General features: G+C 40.0%; 1 protein-coding gene across 1 annotated transcript in view; it reads right to left on the reverse strand.

Annotated features, from left to right (window-relative positions):
* The window catches only part of LOC142197889 (putative cation-transporting ATPase 13A4), a 68,225-nt gene that overhangs the window by 13,481 nt on the left and 35,851 nt on the right, over positions 1–18,893 (reverse strand). Inside the window, exons 12-24 of the mRNA XM_075268559.1 lie at positions 17,572–17,760; positions 17,056–17,117; positions 14,875–15,025; positions 14,299–14,385; positions 13,114–13,270; positions 11,837–11,954; positions 10,075–10,199; positions 9,200–9,369; positions 6,023–6,145; positions 3,222–3,301; positions 2,458–2,500; positions 1,776–1,885; positions 380–476 (exon numbers count right to left, since the gene is read on the reverse strand). Of these exons, the coding sequence (XP_075124660.1) occupies positions 380–476; positions 1,776–1,885; positions 2,458–2,500; positions 3,222–3,301; positions 6,023–6,145; positions 9,200–9,369; positions 10,075–10,199; positions 11,837–11,954; positions 13,114–13,270; positions 14,299–14,385; positions 14,875–15,025; positions 17,056–17,117; positions 17,572–17,760 (1,512 nt within the window). The remainder of the gene's footprint in view (positions 1–379; positions 477–1,775; positions 1,886–2,457; positions 2,501–3,221; positions 3,302–6,022; positions 6,146–9,199; positions 9,370–10,074; positions 10,200–11,836; positions 11,955–13,113; positions 13,271–14,298; positions 14,386–14,874; positions 15,026–17,055; positions 17,118–17,571; positions 17,761–18,893) is intronic.

Consider the following 18,893-nt stretch of genomic DNA (forward strand, 5'->3'; position numbering starts at 1 on the left):
AACATAAAAAAGCAGTTATGTGCGGCGTAGGACTTCTGACAGTGAAGGCATGGCGTGTTCCCGAATGCAAAACGGTGGTGGACACCGGAATGCCGGAGACAGGCAAGTATGATTTTTTAATGTTTCACCTTCCTCGGCCTCCTTAGTGAGTTGTCCAATTCCAATTTAAGTCTTAGTTGTTTTGGTTTTAAATCCTTTTCTACTCGTAACCTTATGGTGCGTGAGAGAAAGCTATTTTGGCAAACCAAGTATAGTGAGTTGATTTTTATTTCCATGTATAGTATAAGATTATACCTAGTAATACAAAATGCTGCTGTTTTTGTTTATCTGCATAATGCACATGACATCTATATTAAAAAAATAAAAATAGAAGGCATACCCAGAAAAGAAATAATATGCAAATTACTCCAACAAACTGAAACATGGCCAAGAATTTGAACATGGAGAATGATGTAACAAGAGTATTCCGACCTTCCCTGCAAAAGAACATGAGACTTTTGTTATTTGGACTAGGAATTAATTCTCCTGAGTTTGTATATGGAACACTATAATGTATCAATATAACACTGTAAGGGCTTCTAGGAACCCAATTATAATAACCAATTTCTATCTTTCTAAGACTGAGGCACCACATTACAGAAATGCAGCTTTTTTTTTTTTTTTTTTAAGCCAAAACGAGGAGTGGATTGAGCAGCTGGGAGAAGTATCAGAGCTTCCATTGCTTTTGTAGTCATTCTCTGCTTTGGACAAAAAAAAAAGGCAGCAAAATCTGCAACAGAAAAAGCTGCATTTGGCCTTGGCCTAAGGCAAACACAGCCAAGATTATGTCAATCTGAAAGTGATGTTTTAAGATAAAATGGATGGCAAGCAGTGAATACAAACTCAAGGTTTAACCGTATACTGCACTGCCATTCGCGTTAACACATTTTAACATTTAAAACACTCTAAAAAATTACCCTTTTTTTGAGGAAAAGTGCTTTCCATTCGTTTTTTAGATAGACATGGTGACAATATTGCAAAAACCTATAGTTTTGTAGATAAATTAGAATGTTTTAATGACTTGTAAGTGCTACAGACTTGTTATGTGGGAGACAAAGTAGCTGTGTGAGCCAAAGTGAAAAGTGATGAAAAAAGCCACCAAAAATTATCCCTTTATGGGAGCAGAATGCCACATCAACATTGCATTAGTACTGGAAAAAGCAATAGTGGTGGTGTTTGTTTTATTTTTTTATTATTGTGCCAACAGTATGGCAATGGCATATTCCATCAAATAACGGTATAAGCTAAAAGCACATGTAGACCAGCAAAAAAAAGACTCCTTACGCAACATGTAGCTCTGTAAAAGGAAACATAAGCAAGTAATGGGTGAATATGGTGACCCTAAGAAAATTTTTCTTTCAAAGTTTTTTATTTGGTATAGGCATAGTCATGCCGTCCTGTATAATATAAGTAACAATTCTTTCGCACAGCAATCACTGTGAAAACAAGACTCATAAGAAAATGTTTCTCTCATTCCACCCCATTCTGAATTTTTTCCAGCTTTCCAGTATATTGTAAGGGTACCATTTAATATTTCAGACACATTACTAATTGCCCCGCAAAAAAATAAGCTGTCATATTGCCTTGTGAATGGAAAAATAAAGCAGTTATGACTTTTGGAAGGAGAGGTGTAACAATGAAAATCAAAAAAATGACTGCGGAGTGGAAAGTGGCAGTGCCTATAAAATGACCTTTGGATTTACCTGGATTTACCTTTGGATTAATACAAAACTTACTTGATGAGCATCGGTACACACTGAATATTCGGAACTTTGGAAGTAAATGGAGATGCAACAGATGCTTCTAATTCAGATAGTGAAATTCCAGCATGAGACATTTTGAGGGCCTGTGAATGAAATGAATATGTGAATTATTAGTTTTGAATGATAAACAAACCCAGACAATAGTTGATATATCCTGTACTTTAACTAGGAACGTTCCCAAATACTGCATAGGTTTTTCCAATCGTGTTTCTACAATCAGAATCACATTTACATTTGGAATCAGATAGCATAGCCAATATAGGGAAAATATGTACAAGCCCAATAAATGTCAACCCATAAACACAGAGATTAATGGCCAATTTGGTATAAAATGGACAAACTGGCCATAGAAATCTCTGTGTGTCTGGGAAGTCTTAGAATTCACTTGGGTTTGCTTATTAATACAATTCTATATTTAACCTGTTTATATTATTTACATTTACTCTTTACAATATTATACAAACATATTTGGTATCCCCATAATCATAATATCCAAATGAATAATTATATTAATTTTATTATAACACTTTGATTGTAATATAATAATATTAAATTATAGTCGTTTTGTCTATAAAGTTTTAACTTTTTGTTTGTTTTAACTTCTCACAATGTTACTGATATATAATACAAATCTATGAAACTAACATTTACTTACCCCACAGTCATTGGCTCCATCCCCACACATACCTACAAAGTAGCTAAAACAAGAATATGAGGAAAATTAAAGGTTTACATACAATTCATAATATATGTATGTGTGCGAGTGTGTGTGTGTATATATATATATATATATATATATATATATATATATATATATATATATATATATATTATAATTTAATTAGTGATCATTAAAATAAAAATGCAGAGGAAGTGCAAAATTTGGAATTTTTTTTTTTTTTGCCTATGTAGACTTTTAAATAATTTGGTTTAGACTTTAAAATTACACCTGGATACTGCCTTTTTGACCCAAAATGGTGTTAGATATGCAAAAGAGAAAAGCTGCAAAAAACTTATCAGTGCTTTTATTTACTTATCATCAAATTCATCAGCACTTTACAGATATTGTCAACACTGTGTCATACAGGGCTCAGAATCTAAATTCCCTATCAGTATGTCTTTCATATGTGAGAGGAAACCGGAGTACCTGGAAGAAACCCACGCAAATACAGGGAGAACATACAAACTCCTTGCAATTGTTGTCCTTGGCTGGATTCAAACCCAGGACTCCAGTGGTGCAAGGCTACATTGCTAACCACTGCACAAGTATTTATAAATTAAGTTTGATGGAAAAATTTGGGCTGTACTTTGGACCCAATCCTAGTTTTGACTTACAAAATACAAATGCAAGATACACATTCAAATACAGCCATGTTGAAGTATACGTAGGAACAGACAATACATTTGTTTCCAACTTACTCTAACTTTTGAAGCTCTTCAACAAGATTTGATTTTTGCTTTGGAGTCATCCTTGCAAAAATTGTTCCATTTAACAGTACCTTTATTTGAGAAACAAAAATTATTAAATATAAAATGTGTCATATAAAAAAGTGACAGAGCATCTCTTCTTTTAGCCGTCTTTTCTCTACACTGAATAACCCAAAGGGAGCCTTCACATGGAGTTTACGCTTCGCTCATTCTGAACAGATCCTATTGATTTCTATGGGTGCCGGCATACGCGCGTATCACATTGAAAGCAATAGGTAAAAAAAGCCTCCCATTGATTTCAATGGGTAGCGTGCGTATGTCGGCACCCATAGAAATCAATGGGATCTGTTTTAACGCCGCTCATTCTGAACGAGTTTACATTCAGAATGAGCGGAGCGTAAACTCTGTGTGAAGGCTCCCTAGGTTTGTTAATCTGTCTCTGTGCTCCAATCCACCCATTCCCCTAATTAACTTATTCACCCTTCTCTGCATTCTCTCTAGCTCGATTGTGTCCTTCTTGAACACTGGTACCCAAAATTTCCCACAATAGTCAACTCATGATTTGTATAGAGGCACAACTATGATCTTTTCATGAGCTCTCTATGCCTTTTTTAATGTATGCTATAATTTCATTTGCCTTGGTGGCAGTTGCCTAGCACTGGCTGCTAAAGGTAAGCTTACTGTCCACTAAAAATTTTGGAAGGAAGAGAATAATAAAAAATAGATATCGAAAAATCAAACATCGCTGCAGCAGGTAGGGGTTGAAGAGGACCTGCTAGCTTCCTTGAGATTCCTTTCTATGTTAGTAAATACTCCGACTTAAATTACAGTTCTGGAGCATCATTTTTCTATAAGTCTATATTGTGACATTCCTGTTATTCTATATATATATATACAGTCCTATGAAAAAGTTTGGGCACCCCTATTAATCTTAATCATTTTTAGTTCCAGAACATTGTAATTGTTCCTCTGCATGAATAGCCGAGTCGATTTGGAGCGTTGTTTTGGATCATTGTCTTGCTGAAATATCCATCCCCGGCAGTGGCGGATCCAGGGTTTGCGGGGCCCTGGGCAATTGACTTTGGCGGGGCCCTACTTACTGGGGGTCTCGCACTTCTAACCTGTACTTCCCAACTGCTGAAGGCTAGAAAGAGGGAACAACACGTGCGGTGCGCGCAGCGCGCCGCAGCAAATTAGGCCCCACCCACTTTTATGTTGACTCCACCCATTCTCATTCAATTTTCATGTGATTCCACACAGTATAATCCTCCTACAGTCACCCGTAAATTATATCTCCCCCCCATTTTCATATACACCCTTCATCTACCCCTAGTTTCATGTCCCCCCTATCTCTGTTCCCTGTTTCATGTCATTCTCCCCCTTTATCTGCCCACAGTTTCATTTCCCCCCCGTCTCTGCCCCAGTGTCATGCCATTCTCCCCCCCTTCATCTGCCCCAGTGTCATGCCGTTCTCCCCCCTCTATCTGCCCCAGTGTCATGCCGTTCTCCCCCCTCCATCTGCCCCAGTGTCATGCTGTTCTCTCCCCCTCTATCTGTCCCAGTGCCATGCCGTTCTCCCCCTCCATCTGCCCCAGTGTCATGCCGTTCTCCCCCCTCCATCTGCCCCAGTGTCATGCCGTTCTCCCCTCTCCACACACACACTCACCATTCCTCGTTCCCCCGCAGCTCTCTCCCTCATACACATATTGTAGCCGCGATGTGATGACGTCATCACATCGCGGCTACAAATGCCGGAGCTCAGCGTTAAAGCAGGAGCTGAGCTGTGACAGCTCCTGCTTTAAACGCCTATGTTGTCAGCTCATCGGCATCCTACCGCCGATGAGCTGAATACATAGGCGTTTAAAGCAGGAGCTGTCAGCTCCTGCTTTAACGCTGAGCTTAGTTGGAATCGGGACATGCCGACCGGGACCATTTTGTTAGGTCCCGGCCGCGCCGCGGGGCCCCGGGCGGTTGCCCGGCTCGCCCGGCCCTGGATCCGCCCCTGATCCCCGGCGTAACTTCAACTTCGTCACTGATTCTTGAACATTATTCTCAAGAATCTGCTGATACTGAGTGGAATCCATGCGACCCTCAACTTTAACAAGATTCCCGGTGCCGGAATTAGCCACACACCCCCAAAGCATGTATGTTGAACAATCTTTGTTTTCAGCTCATTTGAGAGCAGGCTGTCCATGCTCGGCGAACATCAAACTTAACTGAACTTGAATTGTTTTGTAAAGAGGAATAGTCCAAAATACCTTCATCCAGGATCCAGGAACTGATTAAAAGCTACAGGAAGCGACTAGAGGCTGTTATCTTTGCAAAAGGAGGATCTACGAAATATTAATGTCACTTTTCTGTTGAGGTGCCCATACTTTTGCACCGGTCAAATTTTGGTTTAATGCATATTGCACATTTTCTGTTAGTACAATAAACCTCATTTCAATCCTGAAATATTACTGTGTCCATCAGTTATTAGATATATCAAACTGAAATGGCTGTTGCAAACACCAAAATATTTAGAACAAAAAAATGATTAAGATTAATAGGGGTGCCCAAACTTTTTCATAGGACTGTATATCATCTATCTATATACTGTATATAATATGTAGGAGAAAAACATACTTCTGGGTAAATTGTTATCAAAATGATTTCAGATGCTGCTCCTATTACACTGCCTCGGGAACTCAACCTTCTGTACGTTTTTGCTAAATAGTAAACTTTTTACCCTTTTTAATTTATGGTACAAAATACTAGTAAATATTGAGGAAAAACTATAATAATTCACTTACTTTTGGTAGCATATTGGGAAAATATTGAGTTAAAACTTGATAGGATTTTCCATTCATTGCAAAGTGAAAATTTCCCAAGGTAGTGGGATTGTTGATCCATCCTTCTCCAACATTAATATGTGACTCCAGAGAGGAAAATAAGAGAAATATGTGGATCATGATTATACCATAATGAATTACAGGCAGTTTTTTATTGCTAAAGATACAATAAATTGTTTCCCATTTATTTTTCATTAGTGTTTGGTTGTCAAACCTTCATTCAAAGATATTTCAGCCAAGGTTTTTTTTTTACTGTTATATATGTTGAATTCTGTGGATGACTTTACTTCTGCTAAGTTGTCCAGCAGCATAATTACATTTTTGTGTATTCCTGTACATTGTGATATATGTAGTGAGTTATGTTCTATAGCATTGAGTATGATTCTGACATCTGCAGAATCTAGAAACTGTTATATACCGTAACTGGATTTTCTAGATTAACATTAATCCTATTAATATTATAAATGTGAAATGTTTGTGGGTTTGTGACTTTGGATGTTCGGATGTTTGGCGGTCAATCACGCAAAAACCGCTCCACCGATTTGGCTGAAATTTTCCACAAACATAGTCACTACACTCAATTGCGCAATAGGCTACTTTTTGTCACAATAGCGCACATACGTTTTTCCCAGGACCCCCACAAAATCCAAACTCACATCACTATCTCTGCAATCTCACACACTTTGGACCCCGATTTGGCTGAAATTTTCCACAAACATAGTCCCTACACTCGATTGCGCAATAGGCTACTTTTCGTCACAATAGCGCACATACGTTTTTCCCAGGACCCCCCACAAAACCCAAACTCACATCACTATCTCTGCAATCTCACACACTTTGGACCATAGCAAGCCACAAAATTCATATTACCCTCTACAGCAGAGGTCAGCAACCCCTGGTACACGTGCCAAGAGTGGCACTCCTGCCATATTCCACTGGCACGCCAGCAGCACAGGACCTGCAAGAGTTAAATGAAGTCCGAGTCTCTTCAGTGCTGTGCTAGAGCTCAAGCATAAGGACACTCCCCTGTGAGAGGGGTGCAGGAAACCCAGGGGGTGGAGCTTAATCGCTCAGGTCTCTGCCTGCTATAGTGATAGCTCCTGCCGTCTGCATCCTGCAAACGTTCTCTGAGGAGGAGAGGAAGCTGCTAGCAAACTGAAAGTAAGAAACACACAGCTCCCTTCCTTTAGTTCCTATTCTCATTAATGTCAGGCATTTGGGGTTATTAGTTTAGTTTTAGTAACTCCATGTGCCTCACATTAATAGGAATAAACCCCATCATGTCCCTCATATTAACCCCTGTGTGCCCCATATAAAGATTACTAATATGTGAGACATATGGAGGTACTAATAAAAGACCTCAGTAATGAAGATACTTAATTATTACCTCCAAGTCTCTCACATATCAGTAACTAGAGATGAGCGAGTACTATTCGGATCAGCCGATCCGAACAGCACGCTCCATAGAAATGAATGGATGCACCTGGTACTTCCGCTTGAACGTAGCCGGCGCGCTTAACCCCCCGCGTGCCGGCTACGTCCATTCATTTCTATGCGAGCGTGCTGTTCGGATCGGCTGATCCCAACAGTACTCGCTCATCTCTATCAGTAACTCTTACACAGGGGTTAATGTGAGGGACATTATGGGGTTAATTGCTATTAATAAGAGGCACATGGAGTTACTAAACTGTCATGCACAGGGCCAGACTTTATGTGGCTTGCTCAAGAGTATCCTGTGTCCAAAACTTACATGTACTGGCGCAAAATAACAACTCATACAATGTCGTATATCGAAGTATATTAACCTGAAATCCCTCTGTCCCAAAGTCACTATGTACAGTTTATACCAACACCGTATAGCAGCTGAAATACAAATTACATTCAACACAAAAGTCTCATGTGCTCTCAGAATTACAGCAACAACAAGATACACAGTTACATTTTATATCCCATCCCTTATACACAGTACGAAAACCTTACCCGCGCCTGTATATACCCACTTCTACAATCACCGCAGACGAAGTCGCGGGTACCAGCTAGTAAATATATAAACCTGACCACAATGCCTTGCAGAGGTGATTCTACAGTTTCCAAAAATGCCTGTTATTCAGCTTTGGAGCCCCATTTTCATGTAAATTGTTGTTATATTCATGTGGAAATAAGAAGAAAGCACATTTACTTGAATCTGCATATGAATAGAACAAATATTTACATGAAATTGGGGCGCCACAGTTGAGCAACAGATACATATTTGGAAACTGCAGAAACAACTCTACAAAGTACCGGAATTAGATTTCTATTCAATTTACTGCTGAAAGACTCCATTTAAGTTAGTTCATCATTATGAGATCGGTGGCAGTCGCTGCCTCCACCAATCCGTTGTTATAAGAGGCCGCAGTATTGAAACAAGTGCTGGCACCACTTGAGTTCTTACCAAGTACAGTTCATTGTTTAGCAGCTATGTCCAAAACTGCAGCTCAGCCCAGTTCACTTGTATGTCAAAAGAAGAAAGAAAAAGACACCGAGCAAACCGTAGTGTAGATCTGTGGTTTTTAAGGTTTTGATGAAATAACAGTATAGGCTCACCTTTCAGAGTTGTGTGAATACACAACACTTCACAAAGCAACAGGATCCAGGCAGGGATCCTGTAGATGGGTACAGCTGCAGGGTACCTTCCACCACGTGGGTGTAGAAAAATGCAAAATAAAAGGACCAAGTTGTCTCAAGACAAGGAGGATTTTAGGATAAATTTTGCTATATGTTTTTTTTATTATTATTTGTTTTAGAACCATTACACCTGAAGAAGGGCAGGGTGCATGCCTGAAACGCGTTGTGTGTTGTTCCAATAAAGTCGTTTCCTTTCACCTAAATGTATCAGCGCGGGTCCTCCTTGTCTTGAGACAACTTGGTCCTCTTATTTTGCAGTTCACTTATATGGAACTGAGATGCAAACAGGTCTTGTGACTGATGAACATGATCTTATGAGCTTGTAAAGTAGAAGTGCTGGACCCTTGTAGCTATGATATAGTTCTTAAGGATCCTAAGGATAAGTTGTTACTAAATAACTCCTTGAAAACTCTATTAACGTGTTCTACAAAATAGTGTTGTTTTTTTTATTTTAGTAATGTTGAAACATACTTTAGTCTTTGAATGGTTTCCATTTGCTTGAATTTCAGTCAGAGATTTCCAAGTAAGTGAAGCAGGTAAGTCTTTCTCGGGTTCGCAGGCCTCCAACATTATTATGTTACTGTTGGAAGGAATCATTCCTGATTTTTTACCAACTGTCACAGCAGTCTGAAGGTTATCACCTATAGAAACAGTAAGACATTGTAGCCAGTCTAAGAAGAGGGATATTCATATATATAATTATAGATTTTACATATATATATATATATATATATATATATATATATATATATTATATCTGAAGCAATTTGTACATAACAGCTCAATAATAAGGATAACACTGCAAGAAGAAGCAACATAGCCCTTCCATGTTACGTCTCTTCAGAGCCTTCACGTGGTGGCTTAATACAGTGTCTTGTCACTCTGATACTAATGAAAGAGGTGGATTCAGTCATTTGTATATGAGCAAGCTCTTAGGATATGAGCTATTAGACTTGTAGATACAGTGACCGGGATCAAGGTGCCATTTCACTGTAACATGGAAGACAAGGATTTCCTGTTTGGAAATTCTAAAGAACAAAAGGGCGGCAGCCAGTGTGGGAACACTTGGGCCCACCAGATGAAATGATTCAGGAGGCCCACCCTTTACCAACCCATAGTAAATAGACTATAATCCCCTACAAATTTGGGTGTTTCATGCTGGATCATTATTGTGATAGAACCTGGATCCTCTGTACTCTGGTGGGTCAGTGTGACATTGGCTGCAGCACAGATGACTGAGCTATTTGCATATAAATCTACAGTAAGGCACATTGATTATGCAAATTATCAATTAAAAGCTACAATAGTTATCCTAAGAAATAATAAGTGAAATAAGTATAAAATACCTGTGACCATCACGGCTCTAATATTGGCTTCACTAAGTTCTTGCAGTACTGAATTGGTTTCTGGTTTAAGTCGATTTTCCAGGATCAATAAACCAAGAAATGTGAGGTCACGCTCCACAACTTCCCTTTTAAAATAAAATATTTTCAGTAAAGCATCAGTGCAGTTGTGTAGTTTGTCTACTGACACTTTGAGTTAGTCTTATATCTTATGCCAAATCACAGGTTCAAGCGGCTAGCCAAAGTTTCTTCCTATGAAAGGCCATGTTCACATGGCGGAAAATGAAGAGAAATTCCTATATTTGGCCACGGTATAGCAGGTTATTAGCATATTGTCGCTGTTTTCCACTGCTGATTAGCCCCAGATGAATGCGCCCTATCAGCAAGGAGTCTTGAGTTGTGTGATCTGTGGCAAGATGGAGCAGGAGGTTGATTTTTTCAGTGTCCTTCTGCAATCTCTGCTTCCCATTGAGAATAATAGGTGTCCGATTCCTATATGTGAACATACTATTAGGGTAAAGTCACATGTTCAGGCTGAGATCTAGTCACCTGCTGCAAGATCACACATAACACCATTTTTTTTTTTTTTTTTTGGGGGGGGGGAGGTTCAGACAGCTTAAATTTGTTTCTTTATAGCATATAAATTGTTAATGGATGCACAGTTCTTCCAGTTAAATTTGCAAAACCATGTGGCTGTTGCAAAGAGCAAACCATTATCGTAGAAAACACTGGTATTACGCACAGTCACACAGTAAGTGGTTGCTTCACAGCCAGAACATATCTGCACCAGAGGCGTAACATGAAGTTCCTGGCTTCAATGCAAAACATATTGTTCATTACTTGTCCTTTATTAAAAGCTGCTTGTTTTGCATGACTGGTAGAAATTAAAATCCTGTACACAGACAGTTTTAGGGAAAGACCCCATGCTATATAAATCCAGCTTTTTTTGTTGCAGATTTTGTTATGGTGTTTTGAGCCACTTTCTTGTGGCTGCTTACACCAGGCGGGCATGCGCAATTGGATCTGCCCAAGGCTCGACGGCAGAGCTGACTGTGCATGCGTAGAAGTTTGAAGCCAGTGCCGGAACAAGACATGGGGAAAGGCTGTTCCAGAAGAAGATGGAGGCAGCACTGGAGAATTGTCTCACAGCATTGATGTGAGAGAACTCATTTGTATACCGAAGAAAACCTGGATTTCTACCGAGCGGCGGTGCGGAGAAGACATATAAAGGTAGGAGAAGAATAGCCTTTCTTAAGGCTATTCCTACATGTTAGTCTGGAAAAAAAAACATTTTAATGATAGAATCCCTTTAAGGACAGTCTGAGATTCACCTTCTGTCTTATCACAGGCTCATACTATTTATTTCTTCTGCTCCCTCCTTTACCTGCAGCTCTACCTTTATGAATTGGATGTTGTTATTTAAGCCTTCAGAATCTCAGGAGGCAATGCATAAAGAGATGGCTTCCATTATAACAAGGGCAGAAGGAGATTAAACTACATCTTAAAAGGATGAAAAAAGACATGAAATGCATCTTATACTGTATGTCAAAGAGAAGCCACAGTTAGAAGAGGACCAGGAGAGTTAATATTAGTAATGTTAATACTTTTTATAGTGTTCATCCAATACAGTATTTTCTTATGCCTTTTGGTTTGTTACACAATAACGTACATCAATACAGATTAATGAATAGGTGCCCCAAAGATTTCTGACCATTTAGTGTGTGAATGATAGGGGGCTCAATGTATCAGTTGAGTAAGTTATTACCTGTCTATATCAGAAGACTTTGGAAGACCTTCCTTTTGCAGCGACCGATATGCTAGTCCAATTACACGGAAGCCTTGGACTGTGTAGTTATCAAGTGTCTTAAAGAAGCTGTTCGGGACTATTAAGAATTAAAATTATTTGTAGTCTTGCAGACTGTAGTAAAATACGTCATCATTTGTTTTTACAAATAAATTTACATATTTCATACATTTTAAAGGAAATTTTTCAGGTTGTTTTTCCACCATAAACTGACTCCATCATGTGCAGGATGAAGTAATTCCCTTTCCATTGGTGACCCCTGTAATCTTTCTATTGAAGCAAAGTGAGGTTATAAATGTCTGAAGGAATTAAAAGTCAGTCACCCTAAGTAGTCATGATGGGTGAGGAGCAGCTTCAGACTAGTCACACTGTCCGCTTGCTTTCATGTCCTCTCGGGTGATTGACATCTTACAGTCCTCTCACTCCCTGATGTCACAAGAGAGGTGCCAGCTATCTACAGGAGATGAGATTAGCAAGGGGGCAATGTAACTAGGCTGAAGCTTCTGCCCGCAGCCATGTGGGAGATCCTGCCTAGTAACTGATAGTATTCAGTGTATATACATTCATACAGGGAGTGTTATCAGTCAATAGGAGGACTGCCCATTGGACTTCTAAGCCTAAATCTAGCAGAGTCTTAAATGAATAAATTATGAGTGATAGTGAATCTTTTCCTGCAGTTTTTGCTGTAAAAAAGTAGAAATTTTGGAGCCCAATTTTATATCACGCTTACCTATGTGGGCAGGCATAGAAGGAAAATTCCAGTAAAACAGGTAATGTTAAGTACAGGACATGGACCATTTTTTGATAGTAACTAGCAGAATAAACGCTCTACTCCACGAAAAAATGTGTAACGTTGAGATCCAAATAGGTTGCACAGAAACCCCCGACTGTATTGGGGTGAAATGATCATATGCATCCAAAAGATTTTCCAGCAAGCCAAAATGATAAAACTTAACTTTTACTCAAAAGGTATAAAACATGGGGATTACATCACCATTTGAAGAACACGAACATGATTGACCAGCTGACGCGTTTCAACTATGAGTAAGGGACGTTAATACACTAGTCCTGAAACGCGTCAGCTGGTCAATCATGTTCGTGTTCTTCAAATGGTGATGTAATCCCCATGTTTTATACCTTTTGAGTAAAAGTTAAGTTTTATAATTTTGGTTTGCTGGAAAATCTTTTGGATGCATATCATTTTTTGATAGTACCTCTGCTATGATAGTTTTAGTTACCTGTTTCTGGTTTGCAAAAGCGAACAACCATTTCAGGTGCCCCCTTCATGAACAATGTCATGTTACTCTCTCCAATGATCTGGGTGATCACCGACATGCGCTGTAAACTGGAGGAGAATGGGAACTGGTGCAGAATAAGGATTCCTTCCACTGGTGCCTACTTGATACAATTATAGAAATTTGAGAAGCAGTTAATAATGTATAGAAATTAATACATCCCACAGTGCATACAGAACATCTAATATATTAAATATACAGGGTTTTCTTTACTTTTTTGTGTTATAATGTTGTTCATACTCCTAAAGAATTCAGCTGTCTGTGTGATTAAAGAGATCCCCAATATTATGTAGGTCATCAGGGGTATAGCTGTAGGAGATTCGGTGGAACATTTGCTTAGAGTATTGGATGCTGGGGGGTTCAACATACAACTCTGCCTTGGTCAGCATCTTTAGATACAGGGCTAGGGCAGAGAAATTATTCTCGACTGAGGTGAAGAATTCTGTAAGTAACTAAAACTTCCAAATACAATGGTCTTGATCTATACTGAGTATTACAAGGGAAAAACAGCTTATTAAAGGGTTAATGTGTTAACCCTTGTGTCAATTGTCAGTTTCTTGGTTTTCATTCTGGCACCAAAAATTCTAAGTAAAATAATATGACACTCCTGTTACCACTAGCACTTAATAGTATCTGTGTTATCTATAGCTGGGTCGTAACATTTAGAGAACCCATACACACATGTGGCTTCTGAGCTATTGATAGAACAAAATAGGTTTTACAGCATACAGTAATGGTCCCAAAGAACCGACTCTTAATTTGTAATTCTCCTGTATGTACAGTAATAAAGATTAGAGATGAGCGAGTACTGTTCGGATCAGCCGATCTGAACAGCACGCTCGCATAGAAATGAATGGACGTAGCCGGCACGCGGGGGGTTAAGCGGCCGGCCGCCGTCAAAGCGGTAGTACCAGGTGCATCCATTCATTTCTATGGAGCGTGCTGTTCGGATCGGCTGATCCGAACAGTACTCGGTCATGTCTAATAAAGAAGAGTAGGACAATTGGGCTAACTTCCTGCTTTGGTTAAAACTAATGGTATTGAAGATAACTCTCATAATCTTCGCATGAAGCATGTTAAAATAGTTCCAAAAACAACCCTAACAATAGCAAAATATAGTTGACTTGCCTTTGGAGCAGTAGGTCCGGGTTTTACCATCGTGCAGCTATTTAATACACCATCTTCCTTGTTTTTTATGTTATAATCTTCAAGTTCCTGTGTAAAGATCAGATTAAGAGATATTGTTAAAACTGTGTTTCATGTGAATCCCATTGCCCCCTTTGTGGGAAAAAAACGACAGCACGGTTTTGTAAATCGCAGCATGTCAATTATATCTACAGAAACGCTGGCGGCTTTCCCGTAGATATAATGGTAACAGAAAGTCCGCGGAGGAGAACTCCATGAACTTTCTGTTTAAAACGCTGGGGGAAGAACCACGATGCATTCCCGCCGCGGTTGTTCCCGAAGCGCTTTAACGCGCCGTTTCCAGCCCGTGAAGCCTTAGCCTTAAAGCCTAAAATGCTTGTCTGCAGCCATATTGTGCATGAAGGGGCATGCAATATTCTATTTCTGACCAGGCTTTCCATTAGGAAACCATCATTATGGTGACCTTCAGTTATGTCAAGAATATGTCAAAGCTAGAACCGTCCAGATACCATAAGAAGCATGTCTAAAGCAAATGCACATAAGTAATATGTAACTTACCCAGCCTGTTCCATCAAACATCTTCAGGTCCAGTGGATCTCCCTGTAATTTTCCATCCAATTTGATGAGCGAGTGACAACTTGTCATTGCTTGCAGTACTGGGCTCCAGCATAGGTTGTTAGAAGATGTGAAAAATATCATATCCTGAAAACTAAAAATGTTGATGCACATTAACTTTGCAACTACATTAATAGTTATGTGACTTATAACAATTATTTAGAAAAAGATGTAAAAATGTTAAAGTCATAACTCACCAATTCCCTGCTACTGCAATTCTAGCCATGTGTTGTTAGTGACCAGGAAGTAGAAGCCATTGTGGGCAGAAACTTAGCAGTGTATAATGATCAGAGGCCCAGAGGAGGTGACAAACATAAAAAACAGTGGTACTTACTAGAGATGAGCGAACAGTATTCAATCGAGTACATGTTTGATCGGATATCAGGCTGTTCGAGATGTTCGATTCCAGTCGAACACCAGGTGGCAAACATGCTAAAAATTCGATTCCCCTCCCAACTTCCCTGGCATTTTTTTGCACCAATAACTGTGCAGGGGAGGTGGGACAGGAACTACGACAACGGAGGCATTGAAAAACAATCGGAAAAAGTAATTGGCTGGCTAATTCAGGTGACCTCCAATTTATATGAACAGTGGATTTAATATCTGGTTCATATGAGACTGTGAACCATGTGACTGTGAGACAGGGATAGATGTACAGGCAGGGTTAGCTAAGGATTACCTTTATTTAGGGGGGAATGTCACTCACCCAGCTCTTTGGGGCTCTATCTGGTCGGGATCCCTGTCGGCTTGCGATATGCGCGAGCTGACTTTTTCCCATAGGAATGCATTGACCAGCGTTAATTGGCCGAATGCCATACAGATTTCAGCATTCGGCCAATCAACGCTGGTTCTGCCGGAGGAGGCGGAGTCTAAGATCGGTCCACAGCAGTCTCCATTCTGGTCCGAAATTAGACTCTGCCTCCTGACAGACGAGACTCGGCAGAACCAGCATTGATTGGCCGAATGCTGTACTCTGTATGGCATTCGGCCAATCAACGCTGGTCAATGCATTCCTAAGGGAAAAAGTCAGCTCCCGCATATCGCAAGCCGACAGGGATCCCGACGTAATACAGTGACTTGGGCATGTTAGATGCCCCCAGACATGCTTCCCCGGTTGTTCCAGTTGCATTCCAGGGTGTTGGCATCATTTCCTGTGGTATCATAGTGGACTTGGTGACCCTCCTGAGTTGAATATTGGTTTCCCCCTAAACAAGTATTTATTCAGCATAGACTATAATGGGGTTCGATGTTCGATCGAACAGTCGGGTATTGAGCGGCTACTCGAATCGAACTTCGAACATTTCACTGTTCGCTCATCTCTAGTACTTACCACTCCTGGGCTATGCAAGTTCAGTTCTCTACAATGATGTCACAGAAGTGAGTTATGCAAGTGTCATTATGCATATTGACGCCAGCCTGACCCACATGACATCTTAAATGTCACTACAGAGGCTGGAGTTGTGTCGGAGAGGTGAGTAACAGTGGTTTGTATGTTTACTCACCTTCCCTGGGCCTCTGATCATTATACTCTGGGGTCTGAAAAGACCTCAATGTATAATGATAGCAGTATTCACCCAACAAATACTTTTGCGGCCTTACTTGCCGATCCCCACTCCTGCTCACAGCTGCCTCTGCTTTCCATTCTTCCTCCAAAAGGCGAAGTGGAGGTGGCCGTGAGAAGGAACGGGGTTTGGTAAGTAAATAAGACCTGTTACCTGCTGGGGTGTGGGATGATACACATACAAACTCAGGAAGAATATACAAGCTCCATACATATGCTGTCCTTGACTGGAACCTAGGACTCCACTACTGCAAGGCAATAGTACTAACCACTATTCAATGTAAACTGTATACTTCTGTATAAGGGTTTCTGTGTACGGACAGAATCTGTGAATGCAGAGAAAGTGTTAAGCACAGAGAGAAGAGGAAATAAATAAGTAAAGAAACACAAACCTCTTCAACAAGGTATATTACAAAGTTGGTTGGCTTCAACTATGTTATTGTCTCATGAAATATGAAAAAAAGTTTAAGCACACTTTAAATGCTTTTATGATCTTTGCCTGGTCAACAACTTCATCTGTTGCAGGCACATACTTTACAACTCTTTTACTGACTAAAACTTACCAGCTTTTATCACATGGAAGGATCCCATACAAATCCAAGATGTCTTCTGTCAAAGTGCCAGTCTATGTAGAGAAATTGATACATTTTATAATGTGATTCCAAAACCATTGTAACGCCTTCCTGTTAACAATTTGGATTAGTATTTAAAAAATGTCACTTATTTAACCTCCACCAAAGTTTGCATTATTATGAGCTATGAAAGAGCAGGAGATCTGTAAACACAACCTGTTTGATTTAGATGGAAATCCACGCAAACACGGGGAGAACATACAAAACTCCTTGCAGATGATTTTTTGCCCTTGGCAGGATTCAAACCCAGGACTCCAGTGCTGCAAGGCTGCAGTGCTAACCACTAAGCCAACGTGTAGCCCCAACTTGGTTTAATGTTATCACCACTTATCTCCTGTTTCTGTGCTCAGAATAGTGAATAGATGAATGTTAAGGCCGGTACTAAAGAGCTAATAAAATGACCATTTATTTAAAATAATACAAATTACGGAAAAAAATGAAACTTACTTTATCAAAACATACAACATTCAGCTGCCCAGCTAAATTCATTCTTTGAGGACTGATGCAGAAGATGCCTTGTTTCTTCAGCCTTGCTTGACCATATAGAAGGCAAAGTGTAATAGATGCTGGAAGGGTTGGATTTACTGCACATGTTACCATCAGAAATGACATTAGTACGATGTCATGAGTACTAGCCTAAGCAATGGAAAAAAGGAAAATTTAAGTCAATTTGTATAAAATTTTATAGAAAGTGAATTTTAGGTTTTACTCTTGATAAACTCATTGAAATTCTTGGCCTTGCATGCTGCCATCAGAAAACCGACTAGATCAGGAGGCTATAACATATGTAATATTTCATGTTTAACAAGTTTTTTTTTTACATTGTGTGTGTAACACCTTTGCCTGTTTGGCTGTTTGTGCCACCCTCCACTCACATGCTGCAGGACAGGAGGCGTGTTCAGTTATGATTCCTTACTTAGGCTAAGGCCCCACAGACCGTATCCACAGCACTAAACCGCTGCGTGAACGCATTGCGGTTCTTTCCGCAGCGCTTTTAAGAGAAAGTTCACAGAGTTTTGATCTGCGGACTTTCTCTTAACATTATATCTACGAGAAGGCCGCCGGCATTTCCCTAGATATAATTGACATGCTGCGATTTGCAAAGCTGCAACGGCTTTGCAAATTGCAGTGTGTCCGTGCTGCAATCTTTTCAGCAAAGTGGGGATGAGATTGCCTTCACTGTACAATTTTTCATGCAGCGTCTCCGCATTAACATCCCGTGGGGCCCCAGCCTTAGGGTTCTTCTTGTATTGATGGAACACTGTCCTATGCCCTCACCTTTGTAATAGATTTTTCACCACACCTTTGGTTTCTATCTGCTCATCCGAGAGTAAGTTCACACAACGGGTTTTTTAGGCTGGAACCTGAGGCGGCTTCCGCCTCAGGTTCTGGTTTAAAAAACAGGTAGCTGCGACTGCAATGCACCGGCATCCAGTCGCGCACTCCGCTCCAGATTAGGCCTAAATGAATGGGCCTAGTCGAGAGGGAGTATCTTCAGATGGATCCTCCTGAAAGAATGAGCATATTGCTTCTTATTTCTGGGAGCCGGAACAATGATTTCAGTGGGAGCCATCTTTTTGGTCAGGATTTTGAGGCGGATGCGGCCTCAAAATCCTGACCAAAAAACCCTGTGTGAATTTACCCTAAGGGTCCATTCATACAGAGGAAAATGCTGAGAAATTTGGTGTGGAATTTCAGCGTTGAAAAAAAAGCCTCCCATTGACTTCAATGGGTTCCTTTTTCTGCTAGCAGAAAAAGAAACCCATTGA

Source organism: Leptodactylus fuscus, chromosome 3 (assembly GCF_031893055.1).
Source record: "Leptodactylus fuscus isolate aLepFus1 chromosome 3, aLepFus1.hap2, whole genome shotgun sequence".
Lineage (NCBI taxonomy): Eukaryota > Metazoa > Chordata > Amphibia > Anura > Leptodactylidae > Leptodactylus > Leptodactylus fuscus.